This window comes from Eublepharis macularius, chromosome 2, assembly GCF_028583425.1.
Source record: "Eublepharis macularius isolate TG4126 chromosome 2, MPM_Emac_v1.0, whole genome shotgun sequence".
In the NCBI taxonomy this organism is placed as follows: Eukaryota; Metazoa; Chordata; class Lepidosauria; order Squamata; family Eublepharidae; genus Eublepharis; species Eublepharis macularius.
In genome coordinates this window covers 31,366,835-31,391,862 of record NC_072791.1, presented here as the reverse complement: position 1 = coordinate 31,391,862, position 25,028 = coordinate 31,366,835, and the positions used below count along the sequence as shown (strand labels likewise).

The following is a 25,028-nucleotide window of genomic DNA, read 5'->3' as shown; positions in this document are numbered from 1 at the left end:
GCTCCTATGAGCTACTTGTGCTTCATGTTGTCTAATAGCCCTAGAAATGCTTCTGTTTTAGCATTTCTTCAACTCTGTATTGGATTCCTGCTAAGGCTATGACTTTGTAAACTTATATTTAGCTACCCTATGGCATTGTTTATGGAAATGTCCTTGATATTGACTGTACTAATCTCACACTATGTAATCTGCCTTGAGTCTCAGCTCATTACGGTGCTGATGAAAAAGGCAGACTATAAATGACATAAACAAACTGAGGGCCAAGCTACAAGTGACAAATGACACTTGAACGGCAAGTGTATTTCTCCCTGTTCACTTGCCCTCCACTCAATCCACTTGCTGTTCAAGTGTCATTCGTCACTTGTAGCTTGGCCCAAACAAACAAACAAATCCTTCATGATCTGCCCCATTGACATATAAAGCGGAAGACTGAGGGCCAAGCTATAAGTGACAAATGACACTTGAACGGCAAGTGGATTGAGTGGAGGGCAAGTGGAGGGCAAGTGAACAGGGAGGAATACACTTGCCGTTCAAGTGTCATTCGTCACTTGTAGTTTGGCCCTGAGGGTCTCTCTAGACATGCAGGTTTTTAAAGAGTTGGGTCTTGAGAAACTCAAGCTCCTGCAGCTACAGAGCAGCTGTGAATGGTTGGTAAAAAGCAAAGGAGAGTTCAGATGGCCTCAGAATGCTACAGTGGGGGTCGGGGACAGGGGGGAAGGAAATGCTCCCCCCCCAAATCCTTCTCCAAAATAGAGAGTGGGGTGACTCTGTTTTTGCTGCTCCACATGGAATATTCTGTGCATGTGGGGAAATTCCTCCCCCCGTGCTATTTTAACATAGGGAAACAGCTTGAGGGGGGAGGGGGAGCCCACTATGGCGTTCTGAGGCCATTTGGGCTCTCCTTTCTTTTTTAACCGCCATTTTAGTTTAACAGCCTGTTACTTGACTCCCAGTTGTCATGTAAGTTTATGGACTACAACTGGTTCTTTTCTGTGCCAACAGGGCAGCCTTCACCAGAGAATGATAATACCATAAAGGACCTTCTCCCAGAGGATGCTGGCATTGACCACCAGACAGTCCATCAGCTCATTACGGTGCTGATGAAATTTATGGCCAAAGATGAGAGCAGTGCAGAGTCGGACATCAGCAGCGCCAAAGCCTTCAACACAGTCAAGCGCCACTTGTATGTCTTACTGGCCTACGACCAACAGGAAGGATGCTTCATGATTGCTCCTCAAAAGATGCGTGTTTCAACTTGTTTCAATGCCTTTATTGCAGGGATTGCCCAAGTAAGTTGGCTTAATTCTCCATTTTTTTTCTGTTTGGTGCAAAAAATAAATAAATCAGATAATCCAGTACTGGATGGCTGATGTCATTGGCTTGTTTGCAGCGGCTACAAATGATCTGGGTGGCAAAACCCCATTGGATTGTATACAAACTGGAGTTTGTATACATGGAGTATACGAACTCCTCCAATTTGTTTCTCTGAATTTGATTATTTTTCATTTGGAAATAAAATGCTTCTTACAGGCTGAAGGTGACGTAAAAGACCTCGGCCTGAGGCCCTGGAGAGCCACTATCAGTCTGAGTACAGAAAACTGATCTTGATGGACTGATGATTTGTTTTGGTATAAGGCAGTTTTATGTATTACCATACATAAGGATGGCCTTCCGTCCAAGCAGTTTACAGTTTATGTGCGCTAACATTGCTGTGGAAAAATCATTTTTATATAATGAACCTAAGAATCTGCCTTACACCAAGGGAGATAGTTGGTCTATCTCAGTATTATCAGATTTAACTGGTAAAGGCTTTGTAATATCTAGAATAATCTTTTGTGGACTTGTGCCACTCTACATGGGGCCAGGGGGCACCATAGTCTGACGTATATGAAGTTATAAGGAAAAAAAATAGTAAACGGAAGAGCCAACGGTCTGTGAGGTACAAGTAGGGGCAATATGAAATAAAAGTATGTCATATTCAAGTGTAATTTTTTAAAAGTACAAGATTTGGGCATCTGCCTGGTTTTGTGAAGGAAGGACTGGGGGGGTCTCAGGTTTGTGTAAAGCTGTCAGGAAGCAGTGTCTGTGCTTCTTGATTAAGCAGTTTTATACTGGAGTGTGTGTTTGATGATATTTCCAAAAGGTGTTCCTTTCCTATATGTGGTTCCTGCTCTCTCTTTTAAAAGAACATCTTCAGATGGCAGGAATTATAATACTGAATACACCAAACATCATTTGGAGAGTAGCCCAGCAGAGGGTGGTGTTTGACAGTTCTTCTGGGAAGAGGCTGCTTCTAGCAGCCTTCAGTCTGGATGTCTTTGGGCAAGGCTGTGCAGTGTTAGGCCCCAGCAGGGGTGGATTAACCTGTAGGCTACCTGGGAATTCTACTGTACCTTTTCCATACAGAGCCAGAATTTTTTCATTGTGTCCCACTTGAGAAAAAAATGGGGGCAGTACTAGGGATTCTGGGGCCCTGGGCAAAAGTCCAGGTTAGGCCCCAGAATCACTATATCACCGCCTCACCCCCCTGCCCAGGGTCAAGGAAGGGTGGCCCTTGGCCTATGTGAGGTGGGCAAGAGCCACCATTGCACCAGAAGCCAGCTTGCCCAAGCCCCAGATGGGCCAGATGCAATTAGCAGCCTCCCTTTCTTCTTTAATCTTCTCCAGGAGGCGGCCGTACAGCCCTGTTGCCCATTGGTTAAGAACATGCATGGAGGAGGGAGCCCCAAAAAGCTGCATTTCTGCCCACTGAAGCTTAATGTTGGCTTGATGTAACCCCTGATGGCAGCCAGTGATGGTCAGCCTCTCCGAATGCCACATTTGTGGGGGGGAAAGTGGGATATAAATATTTCAAACGAATAATAGCTTTGTTTCCCTTCATGTAGGTTAGTCATTTGCACTTACTAGATTACATTGTTCCTGGTAGCGATCACCAGCCCTGCACGTAGGGCGATGGAGAAGGACTTAGGAAAGAACCAAGGCAACCATAAAATAATGAACTGAATGAATGGGCTGCTGTCATTGCTCATCTACTCTGTCAGCAGATCCTACTCTGTCAGCAGTGTATAATGTTCTATGCCAGTTTTAATACGTCCAATGAGAGGAATGTCTCCAATACCAATTAGAGCAAACACCTCTGGCAGTGCTCATACTCCCAAAGACTGCAGTTGCCATATTTATCCAAGGATGGCTGTTCATGTTGAAAGAAGTAGTGTAAAGTGGATACGGAAATGGCTTGCACTCTTATTTTTTGCATTTCTGCCGCAAGAATATGAAGGGAGAACTCACATCCTTTGCCATTAGGGAAAAGTGCAGGTTTCCCCTTTGTGTATTAAGCTAGAAGTGACCTAGAGAATCGTGAGCTGTTCATGCACCTGCTTTTCACTGCTTCTTCCAATGTGCAAAACAACTTCTAACATCAGTGTTGGTAAGACTCCCTCCTCTGGTGGTAGCCAATCATGCTGCCACACCTTTCTTAGCGTTTCATCCGCTCTCATCCCCTTTGCTGCTTTCCCCCTCATTCATCTTCAGACTGTAAATGGATTGAAAATGGGTCTTGTTTCATTCTTTAGTCTTGCAAAGTACCGCACATGCTGATGTTGCTGTATAATTAAACACAGCACTTGGAATAGCTGCCCCAAGCTGCATGTATACAAAATGTTCACATTGGGGACAAGTTGTATGACTTGTCCACATACAAAGATGTGGACACATCTTTTCAGTTTCAGCCCATGAAAAGGTACTTGATGATGACAGTAGGCACAGATTCATATTTTCTCCAGGCAACATGAGCAATGAGCTATAGAAATTTTTGCCTGAGGGGAGTTTTGAAGTGGTAAGTCATCAGAGTGACAGAGTCCATGTGAGAAAACTCCTTGTTCTGACACCGGGCAAGTCGCAGATGAAAACAGCAGCCAGTCTCTCTTGAAATGTTCTAGATCAGGGATCCCCAACCTTTTGGCACATGGGGGCCGCATTAGAGTGCCCAGTGCCTAAAGAGGGCCACAGCTTAACTCAAAATGCAACAAAATTGCAGGGTGATAGCAGCAAATAAGCAGGTCAGAGGGCCACACAGAAAGAGCTTGGGGGCCGAATGTGGCCCGCGGGCCGCAGGTTGGGGACCCCTGTTCTAGATGGTTATGAGAATTCATCATGAACTCATCATTGATCATTTTGGCTTTTTGAATTTCAACTTGTTTTTAAATAGTTTATCATCTCTCTTTTGCATTGTTACTGTTAACAACAATGGAAACTTTTAGTACACTACAGATAAAAAAGATAATAATTCCAGGAATGCTCCCTGATTAAAGTTGCTCTCTGCTGGTCTATAAACATGCAGCCCAATCCTATGCATGTACAGTAATCCCAACGGGACTACCTTTCTAGCCTGTGTGCATGGGTCTGATGAAAGCTTTGCAGCTCATTTCTTAACCAGCTGCCAAATAGTTTCTAAATTTAACTTAGTCTGCGTTGATATTCAAAACCTGGATACCTTTGGTTGAATGCTGTTAATCCCTACTGAATATGACTTTCAGGTGATGGACTACAACATTAACCTTGGAAAGCACCTCCTCCCCTTAGTGGCTCAGGTGCTGAAGTACTGCACGTGCCCACAGCTTAGGCACTACTTCCAACAGCCTCCCCGCTGCTCCCTCTGGCCTCTGAAGCCTCATATTCGGCAGATGTGGCTCAAGGCACTACTTGTCATCCTGTACAAGGTAAGTGATCACGCACTGCTGGCAGAGCAGCTGCCATTAAGGCTGGGCGGGGTGGGGGGCATCACAATAAAAACTGAGTCATGATCATCACCAGTGAGGTCTGAAGATCAAACAGAAGGCCAGGGGCACCTTCAAGACAAACAGAATTTATTCCAACAGGAGCTTTTGTGAATCACTTTATGGGACACAGAAGTCTTTATAATCAAAGCTGAAAACAGCAGGGGACAGCAGGGGGAGAGATGTAATGAAGAAAAGTAAGTTTAAAAAGAATACTCAATCCAGTGCTAACTGTTGATGGGTAGGTGAAGTAGGACTGACATAAAAGAAGTCTAGCAAACCACAATATGTAGATGCATGATGTGCAGACCCTATTAGAAAAGCTGAGGCATATAGCTGAACTAAATAACTTGTGTAAAGGGTGGACTGTGCAAAGATACTAGGTCTTGTAGTGAGTGAGAAATGTCAGGTCCTTATTAAGATAATGTTAAACTTCTTGATTAAAGTTAATTTAGCAATTTCTAGTTGGTATCTCCCTTTGAAGTTCTTTTGAAGGAGAATAGTGACTTTCAGATCAGCCATAGAATACCCTGGAAGATCTGGTCCATTAAAAAAAAAAGATCTATAAAAATCTGCATTTATAATTGTTATTCATATGGTGCCTGAATGACTGAAGAGGCCTTCATAGAAATACAAGTATTTTTTATAGGCTGTGTTTTAGAGATACCGAATCTTAATGGATGAAAAGAGCCACAAAGTAGAAAAATCAGAGATCAAGTTAGGGTTTTTATGTTTGGTAATGAAATGATTTTGCTTTTAATATTTTCTTGCACAGTATCCGTACAGGGACTGCGACATCAGCAAAGTTGTGTTGCATCTCATCCATATAACTGTAAACACGCTTAATGCACAGTATCACAGCTGCAAGCCTCATGCCTCAACGGGCCCTTTGTACAGCGACAACAGCAATGCTAGCAGATACAGTGAGAAGGAAAAAGGTACTAAGTAATATTAGTGTGACTGTGAATGTTCTGGATCTCTAGATGGACAGATCAGGAAAGATTGCATTCTGGAATGTTTGATCTGGGTTAGGAAAGTCCAGCTGGCTCTGTCTGGCCTATAGAGCACATAGCTTCCAAATGTTAATCAAGATGTGCTAAAAGAAATTGCTCCAGCTTTATTTGTAGGGAAAAGAACATTGGTTTAAGTAGCTCTGAAAGACAAGAGTACCTCATATTTTAATTTAATGTTTCACTTTGGGTTTGATGTGTAATTCCTGGTTGTTGTAGGGTTTAACAGCTCATGGCTGGATGTGCATGGTGAAAATGTGGGCATGCCCTGTGAAGTAGGAAATTGTTTTGTGGCCCTGTTGGTCTCAGTGCGGGCAAGAGGAATGGCTTTATTTCTGGTACAGAAGGAGAAGCTCCTCAATTTTGCTCGTGCCACACCAATGTTTATAAATGAAGTGAGCGTGGAAAATGTTCATTAACCCAAGACCTATGGTCTTGACTGAGTCCATGAATTTGCAGACACCAGAGTTTGTAATTTGCAAAGTCAGTAATGTACATGGGATCATCCTCATATTGTATTTTGTAATTTGCAAGTGTGCTCATATTATAATGCCAAACAAGTTCCTGGTGCATCAGAAATATTCACTATCAAGTGAAGTGAAAGAACTGAAACCGTGTACCAAGCCCTTTTGAAATTTAGTATGCAGATAGACAAGATAGGGGAGATTGGTGATAGGGTCTTCTACCTTAGTTTTATTTTAAAATAGCCATGAGGTTCCCCCATCCTGAACTGGAACAGAGCCATAGTGCTGGGCAAGAGGCTGTTTAACCCTTTCATGATGTAAATTGCACCCCTGAAACCTATTTACCTACCTACAGAGACTGGAAAGTTTCCCCAAGCAAATAGTTATTCTGGGTTCAGGGAAATGGTTTGAAATCAATGGGCTTAGACCTGAGTAATTCTGCTTAGGATTTCACTGTGTGTGTTCTATTTCCTTACAAGGGCTTACAGCAAACAGTGTTAGGGCTGTGGAAACTTTATGGATTATTATTCAACTTCTCAGTTATCAGAAATGTTAAGTTTTATAGTTTCAGCTATGCAAGTGTCCTTTCTTATATTGGCTCATTATTGATCTCTTGCTCAAAACCTTGATGTCATTTGGTTCCTTAATTGTAAAAAGTTGTAGACTCCTGATATAAAGGTGCGTGTGTGTGTGCATACATGTACACATGCAGACAAAATGTTTGCGTATAGCCAAAATGTTATTTTTGTTAATCTTTTCTAACTTGGGAAAAAGTTGTGAGAAAGTATGCCAGAGAGAAGACTCAGAAAAGAAGACAGCAATACGAAGTTTGGCAATCCTTAATTTTTCTTTAAAAAGAAGGGAAAGTTAATTCTTTTTCTTGTGAACATGAAAAACTTATGTCTGAGGAAAGGGAAGAATGAGTTCATAAGCATTTGGGTCAGATACGTGGGAGGAATATTTAATGAATGTTATAATTTAAAACAAGATGAACAAGGTATGTAAAATCCTGTCATTTAAACACTGAAAGGTGAATTAGGGTTCTGATTCACAGTTCATTTTGCAAACTGAAGTTGAATTCAGCCTTGAGTTTTTATGATTTTCCAAGAGTTTTGGAAGAAACTTCCCTGATTAGACTTGATCCTTCAGGCTAATCTGGTGTCACTTTTAATAATATCTAAAGAAGACTTGCCTGAGAGGCTGTCCTGGGAGGCTAAAAAAGAAAAGAGTTAAAAATAGATGGAGGGGGGAAACGTCTCTCATCTGTCATTGTCCACATCAATACCTTTTCTGCTTTGCTGCACCCAACTTCATGATTGCTCCTCTGATGAAAGAAAGATTGTCTCTCACCAGCTGAATTCACACATCCCCCGGCAAATTAGAGACCACTTTGGCACAGGGTTTTTTTTTTATAGTATCTGAATTTAATCGGTGCTTAATCAACATACTGAATGCACAACTTGCTGCAGGCTGAAAGTGGTCTGAAAAAACATTGGTGGACGAACGATGGCATCCAAATTGAACGGTTCATTTCTGTGTTCTAGCCTCAGAAACCAGTAGATGGTGGCAGTTCCTCCATCTGGAAATCTGGGCTGGGTTGGTGGAGCAGGAATTAGGATCTTCTGCCTTCTATTCTAAGATAGTTTGGATCTGTTTGGATTTTATGGTCCCTGATAGGTCCTTTGATATTGTTCAGTTCCTGAGTGGCAGCTATGCTTGCTTTGACACTGGTGGAAATGAAATATGTGTACCTATGGTTAGTTTTGAGGTCTTGGTGTCTGAGAGGGCCTGATTGTGAGTAAAAGCCACGCATCAATATGGTATAGTGGTTAGTGTGTTGGACTAGGAGTGGGATTGGGAAGACCTGGGTTCAGATCTCTACTCAGCTGTAAAGCTCCCTGGTTGATTTTAGGTGCCAGACACTCTCTCTTAGCTTAACCTGGAGGGGAGAACTATGTAAACCACTTTGAGTCTCTTGGAAGAAGGATGGGGTAAAAACATGTTAAATAGATAGATTTATAAGGCAGAATCATCTTTGCTGTATGTAACTTTAATAAGCATGGCAGGATTATTTCCTTGAGGGCAGCCTTTCAGCAACTGCAAACCAGTATAATCAGGCTAATTTAGTAGGAGCCATGCAGGTTGATACCTTCTGAACACCTTCAGTGACCAGTTATAATTACTCTTTGTTTCATTGCTAAAATAGTCAGCTTGGTGCATTGAATCAACCACTGGCCTTGGAGAAAAGTGCAATCCTAAGGAAAGTTACTTTGGTCTAAGCCCATTGAAATCAATGGGTAGAGACTGGAGTAACTCTGTTTTGGATTGCACTACCAGGTTCAAGTCTCTATTCAGCTATGGAGCTCACTGGGTAACTTGGATCTAGTTGCTCACTCTCTGCCTAAAATACCTTATAAAGTTGGGATAAAATTGGACAGCTTTTCACATGAATGGAAGAGGCAGCCTCCAATTTTCTCTATTCACACAAGAGGGAATCTTTGGTTTCTTCTGATTCCTACCTTTCCCTGCACTTCCTTGCCCTTTTACCTTTCAGCATTTTGGAAGGTTTCCCAGGCTCCAGGAACTGCTTTGGGTGGAATTTGCAGTGAACAGTAGAAGGCAAAGAATCCCTGTTTTCTGAATGGATCTTTTTTTCAGGATGGTTAAGACCCAAGAAAATGAATGCAGCTGAGCTCCTATGAAAGGTGGAGGGATAGAAAAATGATAACATTTTTACAAAGTGGTAACTAAAAAGAAAATGATTCATGCCTCGTGGTGCATCTGTAGAAGATGTGCAGAACAATCCTATGCTCCAGTCTTAATCCATGCAAATTAGTTGGTTTAGAATGGAGTAACTCAGTATAGGATTGTACTGGTGGTGTATGCTTTATACAGTAATGCTGTGAGACAGGTTTAGTAACTTACTTGAATATTTGGAAGATTGGTACATATTTGCTGAAATTCGTGATCAACCAGCTCTCTGTTGCTACATGATGCATTTGCTAAAGGACAACCCCGATTTTTCTCTTTCCAGCAGAGGAAGACAGTGTCTTTGATGAATCTGACATTCATGACACACCTACAGGAACTGGCAATAAAGAATCTCAAACTTTCTTTGCAAGGCTGAAAAGAATTGGAGGCAGCAAAATGGTGAAATACCAGCCAGTTGAGATGAATGCTCAGAAAAGTATGACATGTTAAAATTGGAGATGTTATAAATGTACTTTCATGCTTGATTTTTTTTGTTAAAAACATTGAATGTTTACAAATGTGTAAATGCCACACATACAATAAGATGTGCCAACAGAAGGATTGTGAACACAGTTGCTATGGACTGTTAAGTGTAGTAAAATAATGTGGAGGGTATTCTAATATTGAAGGGAAGGCAGCATGGTATCGCTTGATCTTGTCAGATCTCAGAAGCTAAGCTGGGTCTGTACTTGGATGGGCAACCACCAAGGAAGTCTCTGCAGAGGAAGGCAATGGCAAACTACCTCTGCTTCTCATTTGCCTTGAACACCCGTTGCTGGAGTTGCCATAAATCAGTGGCACATACACACACATTCTAGTGTTCCTGGGCAGTGTGCAAGGTCTAGAGGCTAGACAGGTTTGCAGATGCAAGCCGCTTCCCCTGACCTGCATCTCCCAACTGCATCATAGTGCTCATCTTATCTCCAGTGAACGAACTGGATGCAACTTTCGATGAAGATGCGGATCCACACTTAGGGTCATTCACTAGTTTTACCTGTAACTAGTTGCCTGTAACTAATTGAACTGGGGCTGTTCTTTTCAAAAGCATGCTTTCAGTTCCTCATTGTATAAATATTGTGGATTTTGAGTGAACCTGAAAGCAAGAAATTAGCATCAGAACAGACACCTCTCAGGCTGATCTTGTGAGCTGATTTCAGTAAACATACAGAGAGACCAAAGGTGGTCTTGGTGGTTTTGGGGCCCCAGGCAAAAGTCCAGGAAGGGCCCCCAGAATCACCAGGGCTCCTGCCAGGCCTATTCCCTGCCACCAGAGCCCCAGTAAGGGGTGCCCCTCACCTTGTATGGGGGGGCACTGCCACTGCTGGAAGCTGGTCGCCAAGCCACAGGAATGCAAGTCCAAGTCTCAGATGTGCAAGCGGGTGCAAGCAGCCACTTCCACTGAGCCAATTGCCACCCTCTTGTTGGGGGTGGAGACCTGGGCAGTCCCCCCCCCCAGCTCAAGGCCTGGGGCAGCTGCCCCCATTGCCCATTGGCTAAGATCACCGCAGAAGAGACAACAAACTAGACTCAGTACACATATCAAGAAATTGGCCTTCTGAAATCTGTCAGGCTGATCTTGAGCCTATTTTGTACTTGTAATTTTGCATTTCAAAGGTGTACTTGTGTCTAAAATGTCCCTAGCACTGAATTGTGAGATTGCAAAATGATAATTATTGCAAGGTGGGGGGAGGAACGCCACTCTTGAGTGAAATAGTATCAGCCCTTTTCCTGTTTCAATCAGGTGAAATAGAACTGGCTGAATATAGAGAAACCGGCGTGTTGCAAGACAGCATCCTGCACTGTGTGAGAGAAGAAAGCATTCAGAAAAAGAAACTGCGCTCTCTAAAACAAAAATCTCTTGACATAGGAAACTCAGACTCCCTGTTGTTCACATTAGATGAACACCGCAGGAAGTCCTGCATAGACCGCTGTGACTTAGAGAAGCCACCTGCCGCTGCACCAAGACAGAATGGACGATCTCGGCAAAATTCTTCTACTAAGACTGAAAATGCAGAAACAGAAGAGAATGAAAATCCGCCCGCAGTCCCAGACAAAATCCCAGCAAGGCGGAGACCTATCATTCCTGAGGTCAGGTTGAACTGCATGGAGCCATATGAAGTGAAAGTGGATTCCCCAGTTAAAGCTTCTCCTCCAAAAGAGGATTTAGATCTGATAGACCTGTCCTCTGATTCAACATCAGGGCCTGAAAAGCAATCAATTGTTTCGAATTCAGACAGTGACTCCTTGGTCTTTGAACCGCTCCCTCCTCTCAGGATAGTGGAAAGTGACGAAGAAGAAGCTGATGTCATAAGTCAGCTGACCGATCGTGTCTCCAGCAAGATGGCCACTTCCACTCCTTCAAGCCCCACCAGTATCTCTGTGGTCAGCTTCAGCATAACCCCCCTGGTACAGTTCAGCATTGAGGATTGCTCGAGAGACTTGACCCCTACTGAAACAGGCAACATTGTGTCATTTGCACAAGAGGAAACCCCCTTGGTGGCTTTCGGCAGTCAAAGAGATCTTGAAGAGTTAGCGAAGCCAGAGGAAGTTCATGAGCTGACTTGTGGTAGCCCATTGCTGACGCTGAAACAAAAACGAGATATGCTGCAGAAGTCGTTTGCTCTCCCAGAGATGTCCATTGATGATAGCTTTGACTTTAATATTGAGGAAATTAAGCCTGGCGGACCCCTTCCCAGTTCAAGTGGGAAAACTGTCCTCATTAAGGTCCCAGAGGACTCCGAGAACCAAAGTGAAAGCGATAAGCCTGATGCCAATGTGGAGTCGGATACCGAACAAAGTGCAGAACAAAAACCAGAGGAAGAAGCCGAAGAGTCCGAATTTAAGATTCAAATTGTGCCCAGGCAGAGGAAGCAGAGGAAGATAGCAGTGAGCGCCATCCAGAGAGAGTACTTGGACATTTCCTTCAACATCTTGGACAAGCTGGGGGAGCAAAAAGAGACAGGTGAGAAAAACCTAAAGGTTACCTCCCACAGGCTTTTCATTATCGCTATTTTGGGAGGAGAAAATTTACTTACATGGCTCTCTGCAGATTTTTGTCTAATCAATAGTATATAAATGCTATCCCTTTATCTAGGACCAACCAAAGACCACCCCCTTTTGGAAAAGCCCCATTGTGCCTCTTTGTCCCACTCAAATAGTGGCTGCACGGTACAGAAGAACATATGTCAGAATTTTAATGATGTCTACTAAAACAGTTATGGTTATAATACCAACTCAGAACGCAAGTCAGGCTATGAGAGGTGATTCCTTGTGTGCCTGCACAGAAGCTACAGGAATCGCATTTGGCATCTCTTTCCTCAGCTACCCTTCCTTGGCTTGCGTGTCTTTTTAGAACATCTCCTCAGTTATTCACCTTCCTGCTTGAGTTTGGCTGGCTAGACATGCCATGTTTTGTTTCACTACCAGCCCTTCCCTAATTAGAGCCCAGCCAGTTCTTTTCTGGCCAGCCATTACATCCAGCCAACTAGGGTAGTCCCAAATGGAGGCAGGAGCATTGGGGAGGGATGGGGGGGGGAACATGATGTGGTGACATCACTTTCGGAAATTGCTTCCGTGTTGTGGTGACACAGTACGATTTCCCTAGATCTCTATAGTAAGAACCATAGAGATTGGGAAACTTCATAGAGTGTCCCCATGTTGTGCCCATGTCACTTCTGGGTTCCAATTGGAAGTGATGTTGTGGTGTTACGCAGTGTGGTTCCCCCCATTCCTCCCCCTCATTCCATTGAACATTGGCAGATAAACATCAAGAATACCTTCTTCCTTGATTACAAGAACGCTTTTCAGACATTTGATTTTGAGACTTCAGCTACACACAATAGGAGCATGCACAACATGTGGTCCTGCTGATAATGCGTGGTCATCATGTTGTGTGAAAAGGGGCAGTGCAAATATTTTACATGCGCGTGGGAGCATCAGGTTTTTGAAGAGAGGTGTTCATGCGTACCCCAGCTATATGCACATGGAAAACACACATGCCACCCCTTTTCACACAACATGGTGACCACTCAACAGTAGGATTGCAGAAAGTGCCCATTCCTGTCATGTGTGACTGGTGCAAAAAACTGAAGGCCTGAACAGGGCTTGGGTGTCCACTGGATATATTGCAAACGAAACTGTTGTTAAGTTGTAGCGAAATGCTCAGCACTGTGACATATGGTGCATGTGTGTTCATGTGCATGTTAGCAAGTGTGTGTGAACAGGGCTTGTATATTGCAGAGACCACTGAAATGCTGGGCAACCCTGTATACAGAGGTGCATTGCTCCCTGTCCATTGGATTACTGCTAATGAGTACCTGGTGTCCAGAATGAAAGGAAAGATTTGCTGCTTTTTTTGTTTTCCAGCAACCATTCATTTACATGGAAGACATGTACCCAAGGAGACCACTGGGGCTGGAAGCATATCCTGCCTCGGTGATACTAGTCATTGAAAATCAAGCCTGCTGCTTTCTGAACAACCCTGTCGCTTCTTCTGTATGGTCCTGTCCTGTCCTGTCCTGTCCTGTCCTTTTTTTTTTTTTTTTTGGTCACACTGGAGTGTGATGCATAAGAAGATAATGCCTGTCATTGTGATGGCTACTGTGTATATGGGCTTTTAGATTGCAGGGATCCAAAGCTCTGTGTGTGTATTGGTGTGCTGTACACATTAGGCCCCATGGGATCCCTGTGAGTGGGCACCAGACCACCCAGTGCAGAGTCGGTTCCAGAGCTGAGGGGCTCCTGGGCAAATGACGTCCTGTGGGTCCCCTCCTGCACATTTGTTCACATGCAGGTCCTCCCTCTTGGTGAACCCTTTGATGGGTATTATGGGGTCCCAGGGCCTTGAAAGCTGATCCCTACTTATTGATCCTTGATATCTGCTCTGTTCTGCTCTTTCCACAGCGGTGTCTCTTAAGTGTAGTGCTTTACTTTTCCCCATTGGAGTGGATGACAATCTCTTCCTTGCACAGTAGAATGTTAAGGGGTGAACTCCAGGAGATTCTCCAGCAGACTTAGGCACACATCTCATTGCCAGACTATTTTGAATGATGCCTCTTTTTCTGATGGTGTCGCAAACTATTTCATTTCTTCAAGGCTTCCACTCGGAGTGCCAGATGGCCAAATGGCATATTAGCAAGAAAAAGTAGAAACATTAGACGGAGAAAAAAGAGGTTGACTAACAGTTGCTAACAGTTGCTCTTTGATTCCAAAAGCAAAAAGACACTCAGAGTCCAAGCCCTGTTTCTCTTTTGCAGATGCTTCAGCGAAAGTCCTTTCGACTCTGGAGATGCCAAGAGAATCATCTTCCGCACCAACACTCGAAGCAGGTGTCCCAGAGACAAGTAGTCACTCTTCCATATCAAGTAAGTTCTCCCCTGACTTCGAGAAGGGGAACATAGTGACTGCACTTCTGCCTCTTAGTATATGTTTGCCATCTGGTGCGTTGCCTTTCTTCACTAATTTACACTCGACTGGAAGTTTATGTGCATCGTGCAGATAATTAACTCCACACATATCAGTATGTTGTTGCCAATCTGTTGCAGCAAAGTTGATGGCAACGTAGCATAGCTTGAGGATGAGGACTTTTCAAAACCGATTACAGTGAGCTTCTTCAAATCAGCTGTTGAATCTTTCTGAGTTGGTGGCCATGCTCTTTTCTAGAAGACATCCAGATGGACCAATGCCATATGCACAGGGTTTTTTTCTGGGAAAGAGGTGGTGGAACTCAGTGGGTTGCCCTTGGAGAAAATGGTCACATGGTCACATGGCCGGTGGCCCCGCCCCCTGATCTCCAGACAGAGGGGAGGCCATGTGACCATTTTCAAGTGGTTCCGGAACTCTGTTCCACCGCGTTCCTGCTGGAAAAAAGCCCTGCATATGCATATGCACGGGTTGCCTCTCTTGGGTGCATCTATCACCTCTGCCAATAATAGTAATGAGCATTGGGAAAGGGGTGTTGCGATGGATAGTAATCATGTGCCTTGTCTCTGTATGATTCAAAAGAATCATTCTTACAAATGTTTTCTCCTCCCAGAACAACTATTTTATAAGCTTTTTAGTTCTGGTTGAATACATCACAAGATCAGCAGGGTCATAGTCAATATTGTAAGACCTAGTACTGAAAGCTCAGGAGAAAAAAAGCTACAAGTGCTGAGGTATAGCTATGGAAAAAACACTATAGCATATTTTTATAAATCCACTGGTAGGAAAAGAATGTGAGCATAAAATATCCTGTGGGAGGAGTTGTTTCATCAAAAGCATACTGAATGGTTTTCTGCCAGGCCACAATACATGTTCCTTTCCATAAACTCCCCTAAAAAAAAGCTAATATTTAAAATCCAAGTTGTCCTTGAGAAATCAGATAAATTTGAAAACCAAAACCAGTACTCTGATAACTAACAATATGCCCGAGAGAAGCTTTAATTTCCATTATAAAGGCTAACAAGGAAGTTTAAAGCAGCCAGTTTCCTACATTTTTGACAGTCATCTACACCCCAAGCAATATTGTCTGCTCTGAAATTTTAATTGCTGCTCTTTCATTGGGAAGTTCTGCATCTGATAAAGGAATAAGGCTTTTGTTTTGAACCGTTGCATTGGAGAAGATAAAAATCCCCTCTGATATGAAAGGTTACTGTAGAGCATTTACAAAAAGAGAGAGCCTTTCGTATCAAATGGAATCAGAATTTACATCCCTTCCAGCAGCTCTGTTAGGCTGGATAATTGTGTTGTCACTGGATCAAGCTAGCATTTTAAAAGTGCTCTGGCATATTGAAAGAGGAAATCTACAGAAGTGCAGTGGAGGACAGCATTCAGCATTTGAAACACATTTGAAGTTGCTTCAATGTGACATTCTCCAGCAGATGCAATTAAAAAGATGGAACTGGCAGTTGAGAAGTGCTTCCTCCTATCCAAGGGGCCAAAGCTTTCCAAATGCAAGCCATTTTGTATATCCATCTCTTTTGGTCTGGAGTGCTGGAGAGTTAAAAAAAAAACACTGAAGAAGGCTTTTAAAAATTGCTCTGAGGAATACTTACAGTCTTGTGCAAAGGTCCTCATCGGCCTTTGGGTTGTAACCCTCAGATGGGTCTCAGAGCCCCACTTGCTAGGTCATCATGAGCCACTATGGAGCCTCCTTTTTAAAAGAAATTTTTGGAAGGACCTGCTGTTAGTGCCCATGCATAGAGACCAAGGATGCCATCCCTCTTTCCTCTCTGCATGCATTGTTGGAGGAGTTCAGCAGTGGAGAGGTTTCATGCTTAGCACAGGCAGGGTCAGAGACCTGCTCCCCACAAAAACACTCATCTATTTATTTATTTAAAACATTTTAAAGCTTACTTTACTCCCAACATGGTGGGACCCTTGCATTCTCTGTCTCCCACTTCCTTACTGCCCAACACAGCCTGGTCTGTCTACCCTTCCCCTCACCAGGTGGTTCTCCAGTGCTCTGCATTTGTGTGAAAGATCTCCTTTGTCTCTAGCTGGCCTTGCAGCTCCATGAGACCCATATGGCCACCTGGGATTAAAGTTGGGTCGGAAAATACTGAAGACCATTGCTCTGTAGAATCGGTTCATATCCAAAAGTGAACTCCAAGTTCACTTTTTGAGTCCTTAAGGTAGTTCGATGGTTTTACCAACATTCTGATGTTGAGATAGTTTGATGGTTTTACCAAGTTCACTTTTTGAGTCATTGAGATAGTTTGATGGTTTTACAACATTCTAATAAGGACACTGTTCCACAGCTTCTCATCATTCTTTGTGTATTCATCATGCCTCTCTGTCCGTATATGTAGCAAGTAGAACAATACTCAGGAGGAACAAAAATAATAACTGTTATAGTAAAGTCTATTATCACAAATATTTACAATGGCAACACGCTCCAAAACTTATATAGATTACAATGGATCATATATATCCATTGTAATCTATATAAGTTTTGGAGCGTGTTGCCATTGTAAATATTTGTGATATATTTGTTCCTCCCGAGTATTGTTCTACTTGCTACATATTGATTCCGGGAGTTGGCTACTCTTGTCCCATACGTCTCTGTCTGTATATAGCAATGAGAACCAACAAATTGTCATATCAGATCAAGATCTATCTAGTTCAGCACTGGGTTTCCATTTGCAGTCAGCTGTGTGCTTCTGGAAACTTGATTAGCAAGACACAAAGGCCACCATTCTCTGCTGTTGTTTGGCCTTGACTTCTGGTACTCACAAAAGCTACCACATGGATAGATGCTGAAATTCTATGTAGCTGTCATGGCCAACAGCTATTGACAAATCTGTCCTCCATGAATGGGTATAATCCTTTTTGAAAAAGCCACCCAACCTTTTTTTATGATAACTGGTTCCATATGCTGCTGTAGCACAGTGGTTAAGTGGTTTGGCTGCAAATCAGCACTCTACTGGTTCGAATCCCACTGCTGCCATGAGCTCAGTAGGTAGCCTTGCGTAAGCCACTCTTCTCAGCCCCAGCTCCCCAGCTGTATTGTGGGGATAATAATAACTAGGGATGTGCGCTTCGGGTTTCCAATTCGGGTAAAATACCCAAATCGGACTCAATCCGTAAGGATTCAGGATATCTTGGCCCCGATTTGGAAATCCCAAATCAAAGCTTTCCGAAACATTCATAATGCTTCAGAAAGCTTCGGGGCTGAGTTTAAAGGGCCCCTTTCCTGCCACTTGCAAGCGGCAGGGCCCTTTAAACATCACTCCAGCCCCCCAGCCCCACTTACCTTGGCAGCATCGGCGGCAGCGGTGGCTCCGGTCCTCCCCACTGCCCTGCGGGGCCGCAGAGCAGCAGAGGAGGCGGAGAAAGCCCTTCCTGCCTCTCAAATGGCCGCCATGATGGCCATTTGAGGGGCAGGCAGGGCCGGAGGAGATGAACAAATGGCCATGATCTCTGTCTTGTCTGGCTTGACCCACTGTCAACCATTATCAGCAGTGTCTCTCCCAGATGGAGGTTTTTCCAATCTGAAACCTTGAGGACTTCAGACATGCATTACTGAGCTGTGATCCATTCTCTTGGGAAGAAAAGATTATTCTGATTGGAAAAGCTACAGGCAAGCAGCTAGCTTTCAGTATGCACACTTGACGATGTTTGGACATGACAATATTTAAAAAGCACAAGATTTGTCTGAAGACCCCTCTTTAATGTTTGACTTGCAGCTCAGTTCCGACAAATGAAAAGAGGCTCTCTGGGAGCTTTGACCATGAACCAGATAATGAAAAGGCAGCTGGAACACCAGTGTAGTGCTCCCCATAATATCAGCACATGGGATACTGGTAAGTGTGTGTGTGTGTGTGTGTGTTTTCCCCTGTTCTGTCCTAAAAATAGTCAGTGGCTGATTGCAGTGTAAATTGGTGTTGTAAAACCTTCCACTTGAGGAAAGGAAAGGGGCTCGATACCAAGTTAACATTAAAACTATAATAATTCTGATAGGGTACCCATTTTTGTTTTGTGAAAGTCTGGGTTGTATATATAATTGGTTTCACCTTGACATATCAAGAGAGTCTCTGCAGCCTACAACTTTATTAATTTATTTTTTATATATATATATGCCCAGCTTGTCATCCAGATCAATTCCCAAAGCAACTTAAAAGTTAAAGCTATCACATTTTAAAATTAAAAACAGTTATTGAGATACAGGGTTCTTCCCGCCCCTGCAACAAATGAGGCTTTACTAAATAGTGCAGTATCTGTTGGGACCTGGCAGAACACAAACAATGCAATCAGTTTGGAGAGCCAGTTTGGTGTAGTGGTTAAGAGCATGGGACTCTAATCTAGAGAACCAGGTTTGATTCCCCACTCCTCCACTTGAAGCCAGCTGGGTGACCTTGGGCTAGTCACAGCTCTCTAGAGCTCTCTCAGCCCCATCCACCTCAGAGGGTGTTTTGTTGTGGGGATAATAATGACATACTTTGTAAACTGCTCTGAGTGGGTGTTAAGTCATCTTGAAGGGTGGTATATAAATCTAATGTTATTATTCTTATCATATGCAGAGTTATTCCAGTCTAAGCCCATTGAAATCAATGAGCTTAGACTTGAAAATCACAGCTCAGAACTGCATTGTGAGACTGTTAGTTGGTAAAAGCTGGTAGTGGTGGAGAGCATTCTACATTTAGTCCTCCATTCTCACTCTCAACTTTTAGCAACTGGTAGCTTCAGTAGTTGGGTCTTGTAAGTGTCCCTGTCTGATGATAGAAATTCCCTTTGAAGTACATCCCAGCACAAATAACCTGAGCAGTACAGAAGACCTTCATCAAGAGACACCCTAGCAAAAGAATAAGAATCTTGAACTGTACGTTGATAGTGATGATGGCAAGAAGCAGGGTATGTCCATATGACTGTTTTCACACGTGAAGTTCTGAGACACCAGTTCCCAAAAAGCCTTGAAGTGTTTGTATACACAAACATGTCAAGACTTGGAAGGAAATGGGAGCAAGGTGGGTACTTAACCAAGTGGTAGTTTAATTGTCCTAGCCAAGATATAGATACAGAGGTATGGAGTAGCAAAGAAAAGGAAAACAATGGTTATCACAGTTCTTAAGCACTAACATGCAAACAGCAATTTCTTGGCACTTCACTGATAAATTACAATATGTTTTGCACATACATTACAACATTGTAACATTTGAATGTTAGAGGGGGTCATGGTTAACCTTTCCCTCACCCTTTATTTGTCCATCAGCGATTGGGTGGTGTTATCTGAGTTCCAAATTTAACCACGTTTCTGTGTATTGATTGGCTGAGGTGTTCTGCAGAGAAACTTTAAAACATTACACATGATTAATTAAAAAAAAATGTTGCAATGTTGCAAGGAGATAAAGGGAAAGGCAAAATGCAGGGCCGGGGCTTACAATGAAGAAAACATTCTGCACTTCAAAAAACCTGTCTTTTAACTTTGCATTAAAAATAACATTGGAGTATATGTACAGAGAGGAAAAAATGCAGAAAACCCAGAGGAAAACAGATTCTGTCTCAAGTGCAGCTTTTCACCGTGCAGAACTCAAAAGAGAATGGGAGAAACCTGAAGACTGAACTGAGTTATTTTGCCTGTGTGCAGAACTCAGGGGATACATCGATGCTGTATGGGGCCAAAACTGACGGTTAAAAACCTGTGCAGGAAAGCCCCAAAGGTCACCAGAAATGGAAGGGACTGGGGCTCTCATGTGGCAATCAAGCTTTGATGTCCATCCCGGAAAGTTTGGGTGTTTGATTAGTTTTGTAAAGAAGCCTACATTGTGAGGAATAATTCAGAGTGGCATATAATGCCAGGTTATCACCCTGCAAACATTGGTTGTTTATTATGGCCCTGGGTGTGAGGGGCCTTGGAGAGTCACAACAAAGATCCTTGATTAAGATGTGCCAGAATTCCCATGGGAATCAGGCGATTGCCTCTTGCAATCGCTCTCAATTGTGCATTGTCTGATCATTGTCTGCTCATGCGTCTCTGGTTTGCCATTAATGATGGAGTCCTTCTGTACCTCTGGCTGATCTAATGAAGCTTGGATGCATGTCTCTTGGCTGGTGGCAGGGGAGCAGTCTTGGCGTAACAAGTTTCTCAAATGTTCAAGCTATTGTGTCTCAGCTATTGTACCTGGGCCTTCCACGTGTCAATGTTTCTTCTGAATATATTTGCAACAGAAGGCAAGGTTAGAATCTGAGTAAAATGCACTTCAGGGACTTTATTTTTCACAGACAGTAATATTTGTTTTTCTGAGGCACAGTAGGAAGAATTTACCCTTCATTTACGTGCCTGCTTGGTCTTCCCCAATAATAGCAGAGCTCGTTCCTTCCTGCCTCCACACAGCAGATATCTAATTTTCAATTCAGCACAGTTATGGTACCTGGGGAAGTTCAGGTACAGTACAACACAATACATGGTAGGACTGTCTACTGTCTTATATGGAAGTCATGTGAATTTTTTATTATTATTTTTTTGTTGGATCCAAAGTAAAGGTTCCCTTCAGTTCACAAAAGGAGTCTACTCACAGATTGCCTTCCATTCACAAAAGTGGAAGTCTTGAAGAGCAGAAGATTTATTCCGTGAACAGAAGACTCCTTCTGTAAGCAGAAGGATCTTCTTTAATGCAAGCATATGTCTCAGCTTTGTCTAATAAGGACGAAATGGAAAAAGGACATACAAGTCTGGAAAATAAAAATAGTAGGTCTCTATAGACCACATTAAACAGTTATTAAATGTTTGGCTCTATGGTTCATTTTTTCCTTTAATAAAACCCTCTAGTATATCTTAATACACTTAGGACTAATACACTTCTACAGAATGATAGATTCTGGCACGTTTGACATACCAGATGTTTCACTGCAGTTATCTTCTGAAATTATGCATTCTGGGATTTCAACAATGAAGCAAGAAACACCAGGGGAATTTCAGAAATGGAACACATTATTCAGAGATACTGGTTTATTCCCCCCCCCCCAGATGTTTTCTGGATGTCTGTTTGGTTAGTTAATCTCAAGTCAAATTTCTTTCGCTGGTCCCTGTTGCATATTGACTATATCACTGGTGCCAGGACCTCTGCACCTGCTTCCCTGTACAGTTTATGCATTTCCTTCTCTCCCTGCCACCCCACAAGACTTAATGAAGATTTCCAGCATCATTAAACCTGTAATTGATGATCCATGGAGACAATGGCGCTATGCCATGTAAGCTACTCTGGACCCTGGTGCACTACTTCTGTGATTGAATTGGAACGTTCCAGGGCTAGAGGCCTTGGTGTAGATCCGGTACAGTCTGGCAGAGTTGGGGATGGGGTGGGTGGGATGATAACGTTTTATATCCAGAATTTGGTAAGTCCGTCTGAATTCTCTGGTGGATTTAGTCTGAACTCCCAAGACCACTACAAAATTTCAGATGTTTTTAAAATTCAAAGATGGCATCCCTGTGCATCTTACTTAGGAAAGAAGACTATTTGTTTCCTTGTCTTTTGGCTATAAGTGGGTGCCATCCCATTCTGTTACTGTTTTCTGAGTTTGTTCCATTCTGCATTCAGCTTGGCCTCCCTTCAGATTAACAGGGAGAATTTCCTAAATCAATTGCAGAATTTTCACATTTTATTATTTATTTGTCTCATTTATACCCAGCTTCCCCCCCGCCCCCCAACAAGGCTGCTTACATCATTCTTCTCTCCTCTATTGTATCCTCACAACCTACCCTTTGAGGTGGGTTAGGCTGAGAGTGTGTGACTGGCCCAAGGTCACGCAGGGAGCTTCTGTGGCAGAGCCGGGATTCAAACCCGGATCTCTACACTACACTGGCTCTCGTTTCCCATAGCTTTCCTTTTTTCTCCTGTTGTTTCCCCATTCATTTTATTGATGTGCACATGAACTGGTGGGCATTAATAAAATGCGCTACAAAAAGGAATATTGTTGCAGTCATGTGCAACACAGTGATCTGTATTCAGATATTAACTAATCATAAATGAATGAAAAATACTCCATTCCTGAATCATTAGAGTAGACGGTGCTTTTGCCTGGCATGTGGCCAAGTAATCACATGGCAGTTGCCTGAGCTGTCCAGTTAACCAAGTGCCAGTTAACCAAGCTTTTACTGTATGTGACTAACCAGAGTACTTTCCAGTCAATAGACTGGAGCACATATTTTGCTACATATTTCAAGAAAATTAAAAATTAAATTTTAGTAATGAACTGAAAATAGGAAGAAAATGTGTGCTGCTGACCCCCACAGTATGATTGCTTCAAGATTTATTTTTGCATTCTGTTCACCAATGAACACAAGAATGTATGTGCATCAGTAATCTAGATGGGAGGAAAAACACAATGGATCAAAGGAATTAGAAAGCTGGGCTAGGACTTGTTCTGCAGGAGCAGAATGTGGGCTGACATGAAAGTGGGCTGCCACTTTCCTGGCTTTTTGACCCCTCTAAGACTAAACTATTAAAAAGGTCTTTAAATGTAACTTAATCCACTTTGCATTTAAGGTGGCTTCACTTGTGGATTTTAGTCAGTTTTAATTCCTGTTTGTGTTTTAGACTTTTGTCTATATCATTTTGTTTTGTTTTATTATAACCCTCCTCGGTTCTTTGGGACAGAGATGGGGTAGGAAACCTTTTGAAAATGGTGCTAAAATGACTTGAAATCTTGATTCTACGAATGGGTTAACTGATTATAACTGTGAAAAAGAGAGAGCCAGTTCAGACCAGCGGACGAAGCATTGAACTTGGATGCGGGCACTGGTGTGTACCTAGTTTACCCAGGCTTGCACTTACTGGGTGACTCTGGGAAAGCTATTTTTCCTCAGGATCCTGTCATCATTTTCAAAGCAGGAATAGTAACTCCACTCATCACAGGAATAAGATAGAGGAAACCTGATAAGAACCATAAAGTTCTTTGTACATTCAAAAGTGATGCATAAAACAGTAAATTCATTATTCTTGTAGTCATTTTCTTGGAGATGTGGGAAGTTCCTTTCTACAATATCCTTGTGATGCCACTGTCTTTCCATTCTGGTTGGCCTTCTTTGCAGTGTCCATTTGCCAAATTTCCAGCTGACCTCACTTTAAATAAATTCATTGCACTGAGGTGACTTACGGGCAGTCGGGCCTGACTGCCTTTTTCTCGTCCTTCATGTCAAACGGTTTCTTTTGAATTCTTTTTCTGCAATGCAAACTCATGGAGTCTTTCTCTCTGTATGTAGATATTTATATATCTAATTATCCTCTGCCATTGTGGTGAACATCTTTGCACATCTGTGGTTGTCTGTGTGACATTGCTAACTTCTTAAACTCTTTCCACATTCCATTTCTTGCTAAATAATTCCATTTCTTTCAATCCAAAAACTGATTTCAAAAATCCCCCTTAAGCTTGACTAGTGTTTGGTAGGAACTACCTAGTTCTGAAGCCTAAAGATCTGAGAGAGAGCAGAATCAAAATAATCTGTAGGCCTTTGTATTTAATTGCAGTGGTTGATATTTCAAAGCCAGTCACTTATGTTAAACATATGTTCTGGTCAAAAAATGGTCTCCACTTACTGACTTCTTCTTTTTCTATCTGTCTTGAACCAGATGTTTGTTTCTAGCTGTTGTGTAGTGTGTGACGTCTCTGTTGTGGCTGTGAACCTGTGGTCCTGGTGGCAGGCTCTCAGGGGGCATTAGTGGGGACTGAAGTTTTCTGTTTATCCACAGAACAGGTACAGCATGGGAAGAGGCCGTGCAATGTCTCAGTTTGCCTAAACCCTGACTTGGAGGGACCACCACTAAGAATAAGAGGTTAGTTCAGAGTTCATTCAACCTTGGTCGGCCAGGGTGCTCAGTTAGTACTGATTGTGATGATGATTTTAGCTTTCTTTAAGGTAGAATGAATCCATTTTGCACAGGACTTTGGATCATGAAGCTTATTGCTAGCATCTCTTCAAACTAGGTTTAAGCTGGGAGGCTCATTGTACATCACCATAAATCACAACTGTCTTATTCCGCAGCCATCGGATTTTCTCCTTTCTGATCTCCAGCCAAGAGTTTAGCAGTGCTTTATGACTCTTGAGTCATTTTTTGTTCTCAAGCTAAAAACTATTTTAACCCCTGTAATAGATTTATAGCTACCCTTTTCATTTTTTCTGTACGAAATGATAAACAAAAGATAACTCCTTATTACAAAGTAGTAGCTGGAGCAACTTTTTCCAGTTATATAGGCCACCAGCTTTATGTACCTGTGCACTTCCTGCTGTTGCATGAACTACCGCAAGAGGAAACGTAAGGTGTCAAGAAGGTTGTCACAAAGAAACAGCTTAACCAGGTATGCAAACGAAGATGGTAACTTAAGATGCAAATTGGTTATCATTGCTAAAGAGTTCAGAAGAACACAGATCCATCAAATAACATTCCAAGCATGGTTGATAACATCTGTTTCTTGGTCCTTATGGGGAAGAAATATTCCTAACCAGATTTAGTGCACTGTCACCTTGAAAATATCTTCTCATCCCTTGTTGTAGGAAAAGTTACTGATAATTTATGTGACAGTAGCTATTGAAACCAAACTGATAGAACCAC

At 42.6% G+C, this 25,028-nt stretch overlaps 1 protein-coding gene across 3 annotated transcripts in view; it reads left to right on the top strand.

The window, feature by feature from the left end:
- Positions 1–25,028, top strand: part of UNC79 (unc-79 homolog, NALCN channel complex subunit) — a 145,572-nt gene that overhangs the window by 76,921 nt on the left and 43,623 nt on the right. For 2 of the 3 annotated variants that reach the window (XM_054972102.1, XM_054972101.1), the window contains 8 exons: positions 1,003–1,289; positions 4,536–4,718; positions 5,551–5,713; positions 9,287–9,436; positions 10,742–11,962; positions 14,256–14,363; positions 18,168–18,284; positions 24,168–24,251. In XM_054972102.1, coding sequence (XP_054828077.1) covers positions 1,003–1,289; positions 4,536–4,718; positions 5,551–5,713; positions 9,287–9,436; positions 10,742–11,962; positions 14,256–14,363; positions 18,168–18,284; positions 24,168–24,251 — 2,313 coding nt within the window. The remainder of the gene's footprint in view (positions 1–1,002; positions 1,290–4,535; positions 4,719–5,550; positions 5,714–9,286; positions 9,437–10,741; positions 11,963–14,255; positions 14,364–18,167; positions 18,285–24,167; positions 24,252–25,028) is intronic. The other variant, XM_054972103.1, reaches the window with a different exon arrangement.